Raw genomic sequence first — 17,413 nt, 5'->3', positions numbered from 1 at the left:
CGTTTTGTCCTTGCATTGTTGCCATAGCTGATCAGAAGCGGTATGCTTTGCATTGGGTAGGTTGGCTGTGTAAAGCACTCTCCACTTTGTTTTAATTTTGTAACTGTAAAATGTTGTTTACGTTAAAAACTTCGATATACCACCTGTATTATATTACTTTACATGTATTGTTAGGATTTGGTAGCAATTCTAGCAACTTAGAGAACGTTTATTAATGTTTTCATTATGACCACGAGTCTAACGTGACTAGCTGTAAACTCCGCTAGCAACTTTCCATGCATTCAGTGTAGTTTAGCTTAGTGCTCATGGAAAGTGCAATTCAGTCTAGCAGGAAATGAATGTAGATTTAGTTTAGCATTATGTTTATGCATTACCTCCGTATCGTCTACGTCTGTGAGTGTTTAGTGAGTCTCAGAATATTAATAAACTCGTTCTGTGTCGCACGTCTCCCTTGCTAGTAGGGCTGACAGTGATGGTATAGGAATCATGCATGTAATAGCCCATTCAACTACTTTTTATTTTGCTTGTGCAGATGCTGTTTTATGTATGCCAGTGTCTGAAGGCATGTTTCGTTTGAACTTTTCCTAAAGGAATAAAAGTGATAAGCCAGTTTTGGTCTCAGTCCCTTCACTGTCTGACTAATAGTAATATATTACTAATATATTAATAAAGCTTAACCAACTTTATTATAAGGGTCCCCCATACTGATAGTTATACATTACTAATATATTAATTAAGCTTAACCAACTTTATTATAAGGGTCCCCCATACTGATAGTTATATATTACTAATATAAGCTCAACCAACTTTATTATAAGGGGCCCCACGCTTATAGCTATATACTACTAATATATTAATTAAGCTAAACCAACTTTATTTTTACTTTATTGTGTTTTTTTTCTTGAAATTCCCCTTCGGGATCAATAAAGTATCTATCTGTCTATCTATTGTAAGGGTCCTATGGGGAGTGGTTCATATTGGGATAGGCAGAAGCACAGTTTAATATCAATTAGTTAAATAATAAGTCATTAACTTTTCTATTAACATATAGTTTGTAAATAAACATTTAACATTTAAATGATGTAAGAAATAACTGTTAATTAGTGCCAAAAATACATTTAGTTAACTATTAACACATTAATACAATATTAGTTAATAGATTTGCTAAAACATTAACATACAGATGTTATGCAAACAACAAATATTTAATTGATGATGAAAAAACTATTAACTTGTGACAAATACATATGTTAGTAACAATTAACAAAGGGTTAGGTAATTACTAGTTTGCTATTTATTATGGCACCTTATTATGGAGTGTTACCGAAAAATGGAGTAAAATTGCAGTATCCAAGCAAGACTATTTAACGCAGATGCTTTAATCTACTAAATGCTGACTTGAAGGGGGTGAATATTTATGCAATTGCTTATTTTGCATTATACTGTATATTTCTAATTAATTAACATTACTTTGTAGAAATCTGCTTTCACGTTGACATTACAAAGGGGATATTTGTTAATTATTGTAAAAAAAGATTCCATTCATAAAAGTAGTAAAGGGGAAATATCCAAGGGGGTGAATACATTTTATAAGAACTGTACTACATCATCAAGACATTTTTGGTGCGGGCAGGTGCAATGATGCAATATGAATACATTATAAACATTTATGATATGTTTATAATGCTTCAAGATCACTGAGTTTAAGTAAAGTGTTACCCATTTTGACATAGACTTACACATTTTGTTTGAATAGGTCCATACTGCAGCAAGTATTGTAATTCACAAAATACATTACCCGTTTTGAAAATGAAACTGGTGCCACTAACTAATAATACACTGCCATTTTCATCTTATGTTCTATATTGTTACATGTACATGATATAGTGGTATGTTAACACCAATACATGTAGCAGACATACCTGCTCTAAGTAAAGTGTCATGGAAATGTATTTTGATAACATTCAGAGAATGTACTGTGTTAAAGCAGGTGAGGACATAGGAAAATGAGACTGACTGTGTGCACTGACTTTCATCCTGAAGGGCATTCATGTGAATACATGATTTGATGGAGTGCTGAAAAATATGTCAAAATGAGTCTTAATATGGTTGGTATGGTTTGTATGTCTGTGCTTTCATTGTGTGTGTGTGTGTATGTGTGTTATAGCACTCCCTCCATGAAACTAGTATTCAGGTGTTGTATAAGGACACGTATGAAGCTCATCTCCTTCCGAGTGTTCTCAAAGATAATACGTGGTTCATCTGACATGCAGCGTAGAACATTTGGGGCCATCACCATTGCTAGATTATTCACATCCATTTTAGTTACACTGACGTTAGAGGACTGGGCAAAGACCTGTTAAAAACAGAGAAAGTGACAGTAAATATATTTAGGTATGAAACACAACTGCAAAATGGCTATATATATAATGTAATCCACCTGTGATAATAATGAACAGCACACTACTCTCTAGGCTCGAAATGTTTTTAGACGTGTCTGACATGGATACAGATAGGGATCCTAATCAATGGTTTTGCATCTCCACTTTTGGCTCTTGAAATATTTTGATCTGGTGATGGCAGTGCATCCAGGTGTAATTCTCATAAATGCCCATTCAAAGTTGTCTTAAAAAGGTGTGAACGTGTTTTGAAAAGGGTGAAATGGAAAAACGCACCATAGCCTAAGGCTTTGTTCAGACTAGTGTTATTTTTTGCAGCTGCCAGCGTCCGTTTTACATTATAATCCTATGGAGTAGACTGTGTTTTCAAAAAAGCCCTTTTAAAGTTTAGCGCCCTACATCATACCTTTTTTGACAGCTGACCAATTACAAGTTGAGTATGAGACATTCGTATTCAGTAGAAACTGAGATGATAGCAGTGAAGAAATGTATTATGATCAAGTCAAACTTCATTATACCTATACTTATACCTATATAAAAATGATTTCACTATTGGAATCTATGTCATGTCAATCTGGTGCATTTCTCCTGATATCTTATTAATTAGCTTTCAAAAGACTTATTTTAAGAAATCTATCAATGCATGCTTAAGACAGTATTATCTGAGACTTTGCTTCATTTATTGTAGTATCATGTATTCATTATTGTGGTTGTAAGTAATTATCATATTTCACTACTTGACAGACTAAATAAATACATTTTGGAGACCCCTTAAATGATAAAGTTCAGCAGCAGACAAGCTATTTTTGGACACACACCTGCAAGAAGCGGATGAGGTAGCAGAGCACAAGTTTGTTGATATGTGGCAGGCTAAGTGCCACATTCACAGCAGCTTCAGGAGAGTCGCAGTGAGATATACACTCCTCATAATATGCATGTGGAATCACAGGTTCCTCCAGTTCCCTATACCATAACTTCAAAAGAGATGCTAAAACAGAAAATGAGACACAGAAAGAGAGAAAAACAGTCTCAGTAGTACAACAGAGAAGGGATAAGAAACAATAGCATATCCCGGTGAGCGGAATCAAATCTGCTGTGAAATGTTCACTTTTTCTTATAAAAGTAAGAAACCTGGTACACTAGCACAGTTTTATGCTTTTCACATATTACCTGGAATATAAGGCAAAATAGGTGAAAGAGGAAATAAGGATAATTTGTGCTCATATGAGAATGGGTTGGCACAATTATTGGGGAATCTTAGAATAAGGATCATGTATTAAAAAGCTTGCTACCAGCTGGATGCCAAGCTACTGAGCACTGCATTGAAAATCATTTTGTATATTGACTGTGAGCCCTCCCATATACAAGTTTTAAAAAGAGTCACTAATTGAACCAATTATAAACAAATAAACAGACTATTGAAGTATCATGCTAGCATTTTGGCATGATGGAGACTCATTCCACGTCGATTCAAATGCCTCAGACACTTAACATTTCAGGGTAGAGTAAATTCAGGCTGGCTTCAAGGCTAGGTTGAAATCGGCCCCATAATCAAATCCTAATGACATGTTACTGGACTGAATTTCCTATAAGCTGCCCAGTGGATATATTGGCAGCATCTCAACAGAAATATACATATGCCTGCTCCAACAACTACCCTGCTTCATCAGAGTGTTGAGGAATCACAAGCGCCTGCATCTAAATTATGGGCACAAGCAACCTTCATTCAAGAGACTGATTAGTTATGCAGTGAGCTTTTGCTTTTGGGATATCAAATTTAGTTTTGGTTATGCATTCAGATAACACTGACAAGAGATGTAAAAAAGTCCATGTGTGCTAGTTTGCTAACATCAAAACATTGCTAACTGATGGGCTTATGTTTTCGGGGAGACCGTAGCTTTGGCTATCTGTTTGCACTCGGCTAACATTGACAGAGTTATTGTGGTATAAATTATCAATATGGTTTGTAGATATTACGTTGAGAGAACAAGTTTGAAACTGTAAAACATGTATTTATATAACCTCAATGGTAATCATCAAAAACAAAATCAGGTTTCTAGGCCAAGTATACTTGCGTATACAAGGAATTTGGTCTCTGCATTTATCCCATCCATGAATTAGTGAACACACAAAGCACACACTAATCCCAGCGCAGTGAGCTGCCTGCAACAACAGCGGCGCTCGGGGAGCAGTGAGGTGTTAGGTGCCTTGCTCAAGGGCACTTCAGCTGTGCCTACTGGTCGGGGTTCGAACCGGCGGCAACCCTCCGGCTACAAGTCCGAAGCGCTAACCAGTAGGCCACGGCTGCCACTAGGGTTAGACAGGGTTCCTACGCAGTATGGAAAATCTGGAAAAGTATGGAATTTGATTTTAGTAATTTCCAGGTCTGGATAAATATGGAAAAAAGAAACAAGGGTATGGAGAAATATTTGTGTTCCCAGACTATTGCATCTACAGTAATCACTTCACTCAGGTCATAATGAACCATTCCCTGTTGTGTAGCTTAATTGTCAGTCCACATCATCAAGATACAATTGAATGGGGGTCCTCAGAAAAAAGATTCTCCCACAAGGGGACCCTGGTACCAAAACCAAATTGAGAACCCCTGTTCTATCCAAGTGCCCTACACCATTGTCAAGTCAAGTCAAGTCACTTTTATTTATATAGCACATTTAAAAACAACAGGAGTTGACCCAAAGTGCTTTACATGGCAATGAGAGGTTAGGCAACAGTTGAAACATAAAAAGGTGCCCAGGGATACACAGATCTGACTAAGAAAATATAAAAAAAGTAAAATAAATAATAGTAGTAATAATAATAATAATAATAATAATAATAATAAGATCAGTAGATCAGTTGTGCACTGGTATGTTTGCGTAGCTCTGCTATTTTCGGCTAAAACACTAGAGGTAGACTTTTTTGATTTTGTAAAACATACCAAGACATGGATACTGCATTATCTGATAAACTGTTATTGCAAACAAATAATATTGTTTATGGTGATTTATGAGGCCTCTGCCAGCAGTGCACTATTCTCCAACATATGTAGGCTATGCTGTATCTACAGAGAACTAAAAATGTGAGTGCACCTTCCAACACAGCACTGTTCAACGAAAAGTATCCAAGGACTACCAAGTTTATAATAAACATCATTATACAGCTCTTTACAATGCTAGTAGAACGCTCCATTGACAATGTCTAGAATATGGTCAGAAAAATGAACTGTGGCCCCAGCTGTGGCGCAACTGGCTGGGTCACCTGCACCGTACGCTGGCGACCCGGGTTCGATTCCCGCCCTGTGGTCCTTTCCGGATCCCACCCCGACTCTCTCTCCCCCTTACTTCTTGTCACTCTCCACTATCCTGTCGCATTAAAGGCATAAAAGCCCAAAGAAATATACTTTAAAAATAAAGAAAATAAAAAAATGTACCGAAAACTTGAGTATGGAAAATGTGTAGGAACCCTGGTTAGATGCCTTGCTCAAGGGCACTTCAGCCGTTCCTACTGGCCGGGGATCGAACTGGCACCCCTTCGGTTCCAAGCCTGAAGCCCTAACCAGTAGGCCACGACTGCCCCATCATGTAATACAAAAAAAACAAACTATTAACACAACTATGACTCTGTGAAAGAACTAACCAGTTACAAGGAAGGCAATGTAAAAAGTTAATAAAAGGATTGTGATCTTTTAATATTGATGTAATGTCAACATAATAAATAATAATGTGGGTAGTAGTTAGGAGTGAATACGCAAAGCAACAACATTTCAGAAAAACTAAAAGCTTAAAACAAATAATCAAACCTTGCCATCCCACTGGAACTGTTGGATGCAACAGGGTGGGGCAGATTAGCTGTTACTAATTAAGCTTGATTGAGTGACAGATGAGAGAAAGATCTAAGAGTGAGCATGCCTGCAATGTGTGAATGGAGCGATGTACCTGGGGTCTTAATTACATTGACAACCAGGAGAATCCGTAACTTATCCCATTTTTTGTTGACATTAAAGATGTCAAAAGGAGGGAGGGATAGGAAATTTGAATAACAGTATATAGACATTGCAGAAATATATTGCAAATTCCAACTCCATACCCTGCTCCAAGTTCAATACCTATTCCAGGTCCAGCCCCAGTCCTATGCCAAAGAACTCAAGCTCCAATACCTGAAACCGTACCAGGTACATCGGGTGCTATGTTATTGTAGAATCAAGGCATTCAAAGTGTTTTACAACAAGGTTGAGCTGGACTGGGATATGCGGGACAGTAACACCAGTTCATCAGTTCTTTTACTCTAAGATAAAATCGTCAAGGAAGAGACTAAGAGCATAATACCAAAGAAAGAGAAGATACCATTATAGAAGTAACAATAAAGATCCCAACAATAAAGACCGCATCAATGCTAGTAGCATGAGCAGGGCCCACACCAAAAGAACCATAAAATGAACACAAGGTACCAGCAACAAGATCAGTAGGAGAACCAACAACTCAACGACCAACTATGCAATGTGACAGATTATAGATTTAACCGTGCTGGTGAAGACCATCAACCAACGGCTTTTGAATTAAAGTTTTACTTACGTTTTTACCTTCACCAAGCTATTCATGAGTGTAAAACTACATTAACCACATGAATTCCAATACAAATGTCAAGTTTTTGCCTTAAATTGCACTGTGCTATTTACGAGGGCATTGTTCCCACCTCTTTTGGGGTTTCTTGTGGACTATTTAGATTGTATGTCAGGTATAGACTGACTACACACAAAATATGGAATAATTACAAAAAAGTCTCTATTTTTGCATTCACTTTGTTGGCTCAATGACTGTGTATAAGATAGACTATACATCTGTACAACTAATATTGGATAATACATCATGAAGATTCAATTTCTATGGATTCTTGTGAATATTTCAGTACCCAATATGTTGCATCTACTTACTGTGCTGCAGCTACACTGCAGCCAGAGGTTGTTTTTATCACCTATTGTAAGAATGTTCAAAACTATCCATAATTCTTTTGTGTTGATCTTGTGGGTGTATGACATCAACACATATGTTGTTTGAATAGAAACTCAACAAATAGTAATATGTTCCTTATACAAGATGAAAAGACCATAATGGCATAGTCGAAAGAAATTCATGTTCACTGACATGTTAATGGTGATAATTACCTCTACCCATTTAGATGCTCTTCGAGTCAAGTCAGAGATACAGTAGAAGCCAGTATAAGAATGAGATAGGAAGGGTCATTTTTTACTTTGCAAATCTTTTTTGGAAAGATTTTTGGAATGGCATCTTTTGGTGCGACTGTGCAAGTCTCAAAGGAGGGAATGTGGAATAAAGTATCACTGTGGTTTGTAGACATCAAGATGAGAGAACGAGTTTGAAACTATATATTTATATAACCTCAATGGTAATCATGTAATACACTGAAGTTACTCTGCATTGGTGCGGTGTGTTAAGGGGGTGGGGGGGTAGAAACAGAGTACCGGCAGACGGTGGATCGCTTTGTGGAGTGGTGTGGTAGCAACCACCTGCTCTTGAATGTGGCCAAGACCAAAGAGATGGTGGTGGACTTTAGCAGGAACAGGACAAAGCCAAACACCCTCACTGTCCTGGGGGAAGAGGTGGAGGTGGTGGAGAACTATAAATATCTGGGGGTTCACATAGACAATAAACTGGACTGGAAGCATAACACTGAGGCTGTCTACAAGAAGCAGACTCTATTTCTTGAGGAAAGAAAGCAGGCTCTATTTCTTGAGGAAGCTTAAGTCTTTTAATGTTTGCACTAAGATGTTACAAATGTTTTATCAGTCTGTGGTAGCAAGTGCAATTTTCTTTGCTGTCATCTGCTGGGGTAGCAGTATCAGGGCCAGTGACTCTAACAGACTGAACAAGCTGATTAGGAAAGCAGGCTCTGTGCTGGGGACTACTCTAGAGCCTCTAGAGTTGGTAGTGGAAAGGAGGATGTTGCAGAAATTGTTACACATCATGGACAATGCATCACATCCCCTACACAGTACACTGGCAAAACAATAAAGTGTTTAGTTGGCGGTTTCGCTAACTCAGTTGCAGTAAGGACAGATATAAGAAAACCTTCTTACCCACAGCAATAGCACTTTACAACGACTCTCCTTTGAGTAGAGAGAGACAACTTATCTTTTAAATCTTAATATCTAATATGGAGGCAATTGTCTTGATTTATGTCTTATTAGGCAGTTACACTTTGACAGCTATCATATGCTATGTCTTGTGGGTGAAAGTAATTTTTTGTTTATGTATGTGGACTATGTGTGTGTGTGTGTGTGCTTGCTGTATGTTCTTAAGGCTGCTGAAACAACTGAATTTCCCTGTGGGATAATTAACGTATATCTATCTATCTATCTATTCCTAACTAACATTAAATAACTTTAACTAATACTAATTATTAGTACTAATTATTATAGTATTACTAACTAATACTAATTATTAGTACTAATACTAATAGGTGCTCTAAGCGATGCTGGGTAACTTCTGTTGACTTTAAAACAAAACAGAGAGCTAGCTCGCTACTTCCTCCTCCTCCCTCCCGTGCTCCTCCCGTGCAATTGAAACTCTCCTAAATGCGCATCTTGTCTGTGATTTGCTGAAACAGTTTGTTATGTTTTTATGGGCTAGGTTTGCCCAGGTTGTTTTGTTGCCGGTTTTGGAGCCTGGGCTGTCCACAGAGATCACATTTTTTTTACAGTGTATGTTTGCAGTAAGTGACAAAATGTTTTAGCCTAAAAAACCCGTGGCATGGCTTAGAGCACCTTTAACATACTGAAGCTATTCTAGCTAGTTATTCTCTTTGTGTGTTCTGTATCCCAATGTCTCTCTGTTCCTCACTGTGGCTGGGCGAATCCTGTTTGAAAAAAGCGATCTCGGCCTTGCAGCTGCGGACATAAACCGTCATCAGAGACGGGCTCTACTAAAAACAGCTAGTAAAGAGCAAACAAGTGAATGATACTGTATGTAACCCATGAACAATGTGTGACCTGTGATCACTGTATAAACCCTTGAACTTTGTGTAACCCTCTGAATTTGTGTTACGGTGAAAAGTTTGTACACTTGGAAACAACACTAGCAAAAGATAAGACCGAACGACGTTCCACTCATAACGTCACATGTGGGTTCGAAGTTGCCAAATGTTGTGTCAGTATCTAAGGAGGGTTATAAATATTTGGTGTTCGACAATTGTTCGGGAGTGCGATCGTGCAATCCACTCAGGCTCTGCGCTATGTAGACATTTTCCCAATTGGGTAACACTCCATAATAAGGTGCCATAATAAATAGCAAACTAGTAATTACCTAACCCTTTGTTAATATTTATTAATAGTTAACTAAATGTCTTTTTGGCACTAATTAACAGTTATTTCTTACATCATTTAAATGTTAACTGTTTATTTACAAACTATATACTAATATAAAAGTTAATGACATATTATTATTTATCTAGCTTTTCTGATTAGCTTTGTGGAGAATTTATGGAATTTATGGTTTATGGCTTTATGGTCTTGTAGGGTGTATAAGGCACCCTACTGCCAGTGGTTGGTTGTGTGAGAGTTTGCACACCTCTTCTTCCACTTCATCCTTATTGGATACCTTTGTGGTTGGCTGTCCTGTAATTGGTGACCCTGTCTAGTGTTTGAAAGTAGTGTACTCTTTGCCTTTGGAAGTACTATTTGGTTGCTGCTTGAATTTGGTGAAATTCAGGGGAGGGGTGTAACAGAGTTAGAAATATAGTTTAGTGTTTGTATGTGATTTTCGCCGTAATTAAAGGAGAATTCCAGTGTGATATTGACCTAAAGTGTATTGAAACATGATACCGAGTGTGAACGTATGTCTCATAGCCCATCTCGGCTTGTCCCCTGCACTCCAAAATCTGGCGCTAGTTAGCCGATGCTACCAACAGCTTTTTCAATAGTGGTGCTTCGGCATCGGGCTAGCCATGCAAATAAATCACTGTTTTACACCCATTTACGAGGCTCAATGTATCTCCACACTGCATTGGTAGACTTCCGAGGGCCCTGACATTTAAAACGAGACATTGAGAACTTTGAAAAAGCACTGGTAGTTTACTTACAAGACGATTTATACAGACAGTATCTTCACGAAGTTTAGCGTTTGCAGCCATCTTGAATTTAGTCACGATAAGTCAAGCAACGAGTAAGAATGAACAGGTATGATAAGGGATCAGATTCCAAAAATAATTCAGTGGAAATGCATGGATTGCATTGCTGCTACTGGAAGAAACTGGAATCCATGCATTTCCACTGAATTATTTTTGGAATCAAAGTGATAGCAAGATTCCTAGATCAAGTTCCAAGTTTTAATGTTGAACAGTTCTTTAGTAATTGCATACAGAAAAATCCTGGGAGAGAGTTAGAAGAAATGAGAAGGGCCTTTAACGTCAAAAAGGAGAAAAAAGGGATAGAGAGAAGAAACGCAATGGAAATGGACAGAGGTTGTAAAACATTTAAGAGATGGTTGAAATTTGATTGCACTGTAATAATTGGTTTTGTAAGCTAATGCTTCAGTTAAAAAATTTCCCATTAGACCCCCCCTCTCCAAACAATTTTTAGTGACCCTACCCCTGTGCTGACCATTTTGATAGTTTATGGTCATGTGATGGACTGACAAACATACCTGTTGCCCAGTAGTCATAAAGGCTATACACAATGTAGTTCTCAGGGTTCTTCGGCGTAACTTTCGGCAACTTTCGGTAACTGTCTACACATTTGTGCAGGACTGAGGCAATTAACCTTTTTCCGCCTATGACCCAGAAGCCCGCTGCTCTCAGGGCCCCTTCTGTGAAGTGACGGCCTTGATGTTTGACATCTTCGTGATACTGTCGAACCAGTAGCAGAGAAACATGACTGCAAGATGATGGGGTTCTTTTCCAGAGTGCTCAAGTCAGCGTGTTTCAATCTTCCACCCACACGAATGAGGTCACCCTCAAGAATAGGTCTGAGCTTTTGAATGAAACAGTCTTTGGTTACAGCCTGTCCGAGCTCCAGAGCTGAGCTCTTTTGTGAAGACATCTTCTTGAGCGGCTCTGATGATGACGTGTCTGATCCAACTCATCTGGAGTACGTGGAAGGCTGCAGTGGTGCCATCCTTTACCATCATGGACGTGGACGTGCTGTGTCTGTAAGCTCTGGCTATGTGAATTAGTAGCGCAATAGCCCTTGTGAGGAAGCGCATGGAAGAGAAGCGCTGGAAACGTTCAGCGCTAAGGCCTTGGGTTTGAGTCTGAGCCAGGAAACTACTCACTTCATGGCGGATGTCCGAATCTGATTCTGGGTTTACAAGTCCAAATGGCTGACTTGTGTCTTCCTCAGGTAGTCTTTGTTTGTGCAAAAAAGCTGGTCCAGTGAACCATGTTGTCTTTGTCAGTTGGGACGCAGGAACTGACCTGGATGCGTGGTCAGCCGGGTTGTTCTCTGTGTTGACGTAGAACCATTGGTCGGGTCTCGTGGACTGACGAATTCGGCGGACTCGATTATGGACATAAATGTAGAAGCGTTTGGTCTGATTGTGAATGTACCCAAGCACCACCTTGCCATCACAAAAGAATTTGATTGTATCCAGCTTCGTGTCCAGTTCATCTTGGATGAGTTCAGTGACCTCCACGGTTAATACTGCGGCACACAATTCCAACCGAGGGATGGTAGGTTCGGACTGTGGGGCCAGCTTAGCCTTCCCTAAGATGAATCCTACTTCGACTTGTCCCTCAGCTTGAATGGTTCTGAGATATGCCACAGCTCCAATGGCCTTTGTGGACGCATCAGAGAATACACATAACTCTGTGTGTTCTGCATTGGAAAGTGACGTTGCTGTGTATGCACGTGGGATGTGCAGCTTGCTTAACTCATTGAGTGCCTTCCATGCGTTGAGTGCCAAAAACGTAATATTACATTTTTAGCTTTTTTTTTAAATTACGAAACTAGACACTCTAACACACCTTATATGTGATTTTGGGAAGTCTGTGATGACTGGAAATGAAATATATGACGATCGAAAACTCATGAAAACGCACAATCTGGACATTTTATCTGGACATTTTATCATAACTCGGTTGCCGCTTTGGGTCGAATCAGTGACGCATGCACGTCAGGTCAAAACCAGGCCATTTTCGTGGGTCTATCACTAGGTGGCAGCACTTCATATTTCATGAAAGACTGAAAACTAGCCACTGTTTAGCTTGGGATTTCTCAGGAACAGAGGCGTGTAGAAATACACGGTTTGCACCCACCGAGAGCTTAAAGTCTCACCTTTTAATCGAGCCATTGTATGTGTTCATAGCTATAACACAGAATATGTTGTGGCTGTACAAAAATCAGCAACAATGATCTAGATTGCTGGCACTCTAGGACAAAGCTCCCGAAAACAGCTTGGCATTCAATGAGTTAAGTCGTGCAGTGACTCTCGCCACGCTTCCCATTGCTTCAGCTTTTGTTCTGGAAGAGGTGCATCCCAGTCACATGTGTCAACACTGAGTTCCCTCAACAGACTTTTGCCTTCAATGGTCACAGGTGCGACCATGCCTAAAGGATCAAAGACGCTATTCACTGTTGACAGAACTCCCCTGCGAGTGAAGGCCTTCTTCTGCTCTGAGACTGCAAATGTGAAAGTGTCTGTCGTTGTCTCCCACAGCAGTCCTAAACTGCGTTGCACTGGTGTGGCTTCACCACTGAGGTCAAGGTCTTTCAAGACGGCTGTCTTCAGGTGCGAATGCCTGTAGGACGGCTTCCCTGTTTGAGGCGAACTTGTGCAGCCTTAGGTTCGATTCACTGAGAGAGGTCTGCGTTCTCTGCTGGCTTCTGCTTCGGTGGGCACACTGATAAGCCCATCGTCTACATAGAAATAACGTTCGACAAACTGGATTGTGTCTTCTCCATGTTTGTGTGCACTCCTCAGTCCATAGATGGCGACGAATGGGGACGGACTGTTGCCAAAAACGTGAACAGACACCACGCGGATGCTGCCAGGCTTTTGCGGGTGGTAGACTCCGAAGATTGGCAGGTACCAACACTCTTCATTCTCCTCTAGTGGTCTCTCATCTCTGGTTTTCTCCGCAGCGTTTTCTCCAGGGAGGTGAAGCGAGTGAATACCTGTTCGCGGTTGTTGGATAAACGTTGCCGGGGAACTCTAAAGGGAAGAGGGGCAACCCAGTTGTTTGATGTCCCTCTGTACATTTCTCGTTCCATGATTTCCAAAAAGATTATGTCCTCAATGGATGGGGCAGGTTTGTTGTCGGAATCCGTCTCGTTGAAGACCTGTAGTCCGAGGGCCTCCAATGATGCCTCGTGTGGTGGGTTCTTCAGCTCCCTGGGACATATCTTCAGTAAGTTTCATGAAGCCTTCGCAAGGTTTGAGAAAAGTGGGTCGGCCATTCTCTAGCACATTTGTCTTGAATGTGCACACAGCTGGCTTATGTGCATTCCCTAGGCACACATCTCCTACTAGAACCCATCCCAAATCAAGTCTTTGTGCAAAGGGGGCGTTGTGAGGCCCGCTCACTTGCTGTCGGACTTTATGGATCCTCACAATGTCTCTGCCTAGCAAGATGAGGATTTCCGCCTTGGGGTCGAGCTCAGGTAAGTGCGGCGCTAGACTTCGCAGGTGTGGATGGTGACAGGCTGCGTCAGGCGTCGGTATTTCGGAGCGGTCGATGAGTATGTCATTACACTCAATTAGTGATGGTAGTTGTAGGCTGGTCTGCCCATCGAGTGATTCGACCTGAAAACCCTCTGCCTTCCTGCCTGACGTCTCAACTAGCCCAGCACAGGTCTTGAATGAGTAGGGGAATGGTTGGCCCTTGATGTTGAAAAGCTCGAAGAAATCTGATCGCACAAGTGAACGGTTACTTTGATCGTCCAAAATCACATACACATTAGCTGCTTTCTCACGTTTACCTTGTGGATATACTCGAACCAGACAGATCTTCGCACAGGATCTTGCTGTTCGACCTGGGCCACACACCTGGGTACAGTGTGAGCTGATGGCTGTGCTGTCGCCGCTGTGCTCCTCTTCCTCCCCGCCATTGTCTGATGGGGGTGTAGGCCTTCTGAAGACTTGAGGTGGTGGACCTGGATGCATAGCAGCATGATGTCGGTCGCTGTCACACTCCGCACACTTTACTTTTACTTTACAGTCTCTTGCAAGACGGCTAGCTGAAGTGCAGCATTTGAAACAAATCCCATGCTCTTTGAGAAGGCTTTTTCGTTCTTCGAGAATCTTCCCTCTAAATGTTTTGCATTTCCTCAGTGCATGTGGTTTGTTGTGAATGGGACAGTTTTTCTCTGGCCCATCAGGCTTTCCCTCAGGTGAGTTTGCAGGTGGATCTTTACCTGGAGAGATGTCTGTCTTGAACGGATATTTTCCTCCCATAACTGTTAGAGGCTACTTTGTCTGACTTCAACCCGTTACTGCTCGCACATGAAAGGATAAAACTGGGGTCATTCCTCCGGCGTGCTTCATGACCGATGAAATCGGCAAAGTAATCAAAATGGAGGGAAGTAGCCGTTGTTTTCTTCTTTAAACCTCGAGCCTACTGTTAGCCATTTTTCCTGTAGCCCATGAGGGAGTTTCTCCATGATGGGCCCTATGCCCCTGGCTGTATCCAGGTAGGTCAATCCTGTGAGGTAACCTTCTTCTCTGGCACCCTAAAGTTTCATAAGAAGATCGCCTAGGTCCCTCAGCTTTCCATAATCTTTGGTTGATATTCTTGGGAATTCATCCAGTCTATTAAACAGAGACTTCTCCATTACTTCTGGTGCGGCGTAGCACTCTTAGAGGCGTTCCCAGGCCTTTTTTTTAATGCTACGTCTGGATTTCTGACGTGCACAGAGCGGATCCTTTTGATGTGTTTGACAGACTCCACTCCGAGCCACTTAATCAGTAGATCCAACATTTCAGTTGTTGTGAGTCCTAAGCCTGTAGTAGCATTAGTGAATGATGACTGCTAGATAATTTTCAGGCTTATCATCGAATTGGTAGAGACTTGTACTCACTAAATCACGACGAGCCAGGTATCGTGCCAGGTGTTCTGTTTCAGGTGCCACGCTTGCAGTGGATGGATCATACACGGGTACGTATGATGGAGCTGTTGCCTTAAGTGGTGATTTGCGAGGATGTGTTGTCTTGGGTTTTGTAGGCCGTCCGCTGTCTCTAGCAGGTGTTGTGTGATGTCCACTATCTCCAATGTTCGTTGTATGCTGTCCATGGCATACATGGCATGGCCATCTTACCTGACCTGTATGACCTCCATTGAGTGGTGCGCTGATATGAGTTACATGCCTAGATTTAGCGTCGGGAAATTGCTGCCTCTGTGTTGCATCATGCCTAAGTATAAGTAAGTATATATACTTTTTTGATCCCGTGAGGGAAATTTGGTCTCTGCATTTAACCCAATCGGTGAATTAGTGAAACACAAACAGCACACAGTGTACACACAGTGGGGTGAAGCACACACTAATCCCGGCGCAGTGAGCTGCCTGCTACAATGGCGGTGCTCGGGGAGCAGTGAGGGGTTAGGTGCCTTGCTCAAGGGCACTTCAGCCGCAGCCCACTGGTCGGGGCTCGAACCGGCAACCCTCCGGTTACAAGTCCAGAGTGCTAACCAGTGGGCCACGGCTGCCTAGATGGTCTGTAAGGAGTTTCATCCTCTTTTAGGTCTTCCTGTGGTTCAGAGTTGTGCTCTGCTGGAGGATGCCATGTGACGTAGCTCGCCTCTGATAAGGCTACCCCAGGTGATGTGGCATGGATGGATGTCTGAGTCCGTGATACGTCAAGCCCGGCTTGTGCTTCAACATATTCGTTAGTGCGTGTTGCAATTTCATTTTGCAGATTTTCTAGTGAAGATGGATCGGTCTTGAACGAATCTCCTATGTCTAGTTCAGCTGCTTCTAATGCCTTGGCTTGGGCAATAGCTGCAGCTGCTTCTCTTTGAAGTGCGAGTGCGCTCAATTCAGCTTCCAGCGTTGCTTTTCCTAATTGTAGTTCTGCTTCCTTCTCTGCTTTTTGTACCTTGAGTGTCGCCTCTCTATCTGCAAATGTTGCTCGTGCCTTCGCCGCCTCTGCTTTAGCGCGCGCCTTTACTGCTGCACTCGATGTCGATGAGCACAAACTCTTTGATTTTTTCGTATGCACAGATGCATTATCAGACTTAGCTAATTCCATTTTTCTTATCTTGCTTTTCTACTTGCTTCTTTGGACGTTGAAATTCCAGTTGAATAACGCTTTTTCACTGTACTGTCCTTGGTGAGGTGTGCTAACTCCAACTAGACAGTGAGCTAAAGTCTCTTCTATTCATGAACATGAAGAATGCCTTAAATTCTTATTTGCAGATTTATTTTCACTCTTCACATTGTACTGAATCCACATTGATGAGATCAAGAGATCAAATGACGAAAGAGAGTGAAACTAGAAAACAAACAGCAAAGTATTGCAATTAGTTACGTCACCTAGTTTCCATGAACAATACCTTAAGTATAGAAATCACATGTAGCAGTTTCTCTGAGGTAATGACCGTCTGCACTTTTAATCAACCTGCCGTTTCTAGCGTTTTCCACACACAATTCGAAAGTGATCTAAACTATTTTCCTGCCTACTTCCTGTTCAGCCCAAAAATACAAACATCAAAATAAAAGTCTGGATGAAACTGAAATTGTACAAATTAAAAGCATTAAATTCAAATGAAATGCCTGAAGGGCAGAACAAATAGAGTCTAGTCAGAGTAGAGTATAGAGTATATATATAGATATAGAGTCTAACCAGAAGCGTGGATAGAGAAGTGAGAACGGCATTAAAGACACGCACCATGACTTATAATGCTGGGCTTATTTCAGGTGATATGACTGATTACAAAGCAGCATCTTATAGTTTACGTAGAGCTATTAAAGATGCTAAGCGGCGCTATAGAGACAGAGTTGAAGCTGATTTCTTGGAGGGTGATCCAGCACGAGTGTGGAAAGGACCCCGAACTATCACTGGCTTTGA

General features: G+C 41.1%; 1 protein-coding gene across 1 annotated transcript in view; it reads right to left on the bottom strand.

Moving 5' to 3' along the window:
* Positions 1 to 1,569: 1,569 nt before the first annotated feature.
* arhgap39 (Rho GTPase activating protein 39) overlaps positions 1,570 to 17,413 on the bottom strand; it is a 74,254-nt gene continuing 58,410 nt past the window's right edge. The window contains exons 9-10 of the mRNA XM_042056157.1: positions 3,218 to 3,387; positions 1,570 to 2,356 (exon numbers count right to left, since the gene is read on the bottom strand). Coding sequence (XP_041912091.1) covers positions 2,162 to 2,356; positions 3,218 to 3,387 — 365 coding nt within the window. The 3' untranslated portion in view covers positions 1,570 to 2,161. The remainder of the gene's footprint in view (positions 2,357 to 3,217; positions 3,388 to 17,413) is intronic.

This window comes from Alosa sapidissima, chromosome 12, assembly GCF_018492685.1.
Source record: "Alosa sapidissima isolate fAloSap1 chromosome 12, fAloSap1.pri, whole genome shotgun sequence".
Taxonomy (NCBI): domain Eukaryota; kingdom Metazoa; phylum Chordata; class Actinopteri; order Clupeiformes; family Clupeidae; genus Alosa; species Alosa sapidissima.
The sequence above is the reverse complement of the archived record's forward strand: the minus strand, read 5'-3'. Positions and strand labels throughout refer to the sequence as shown.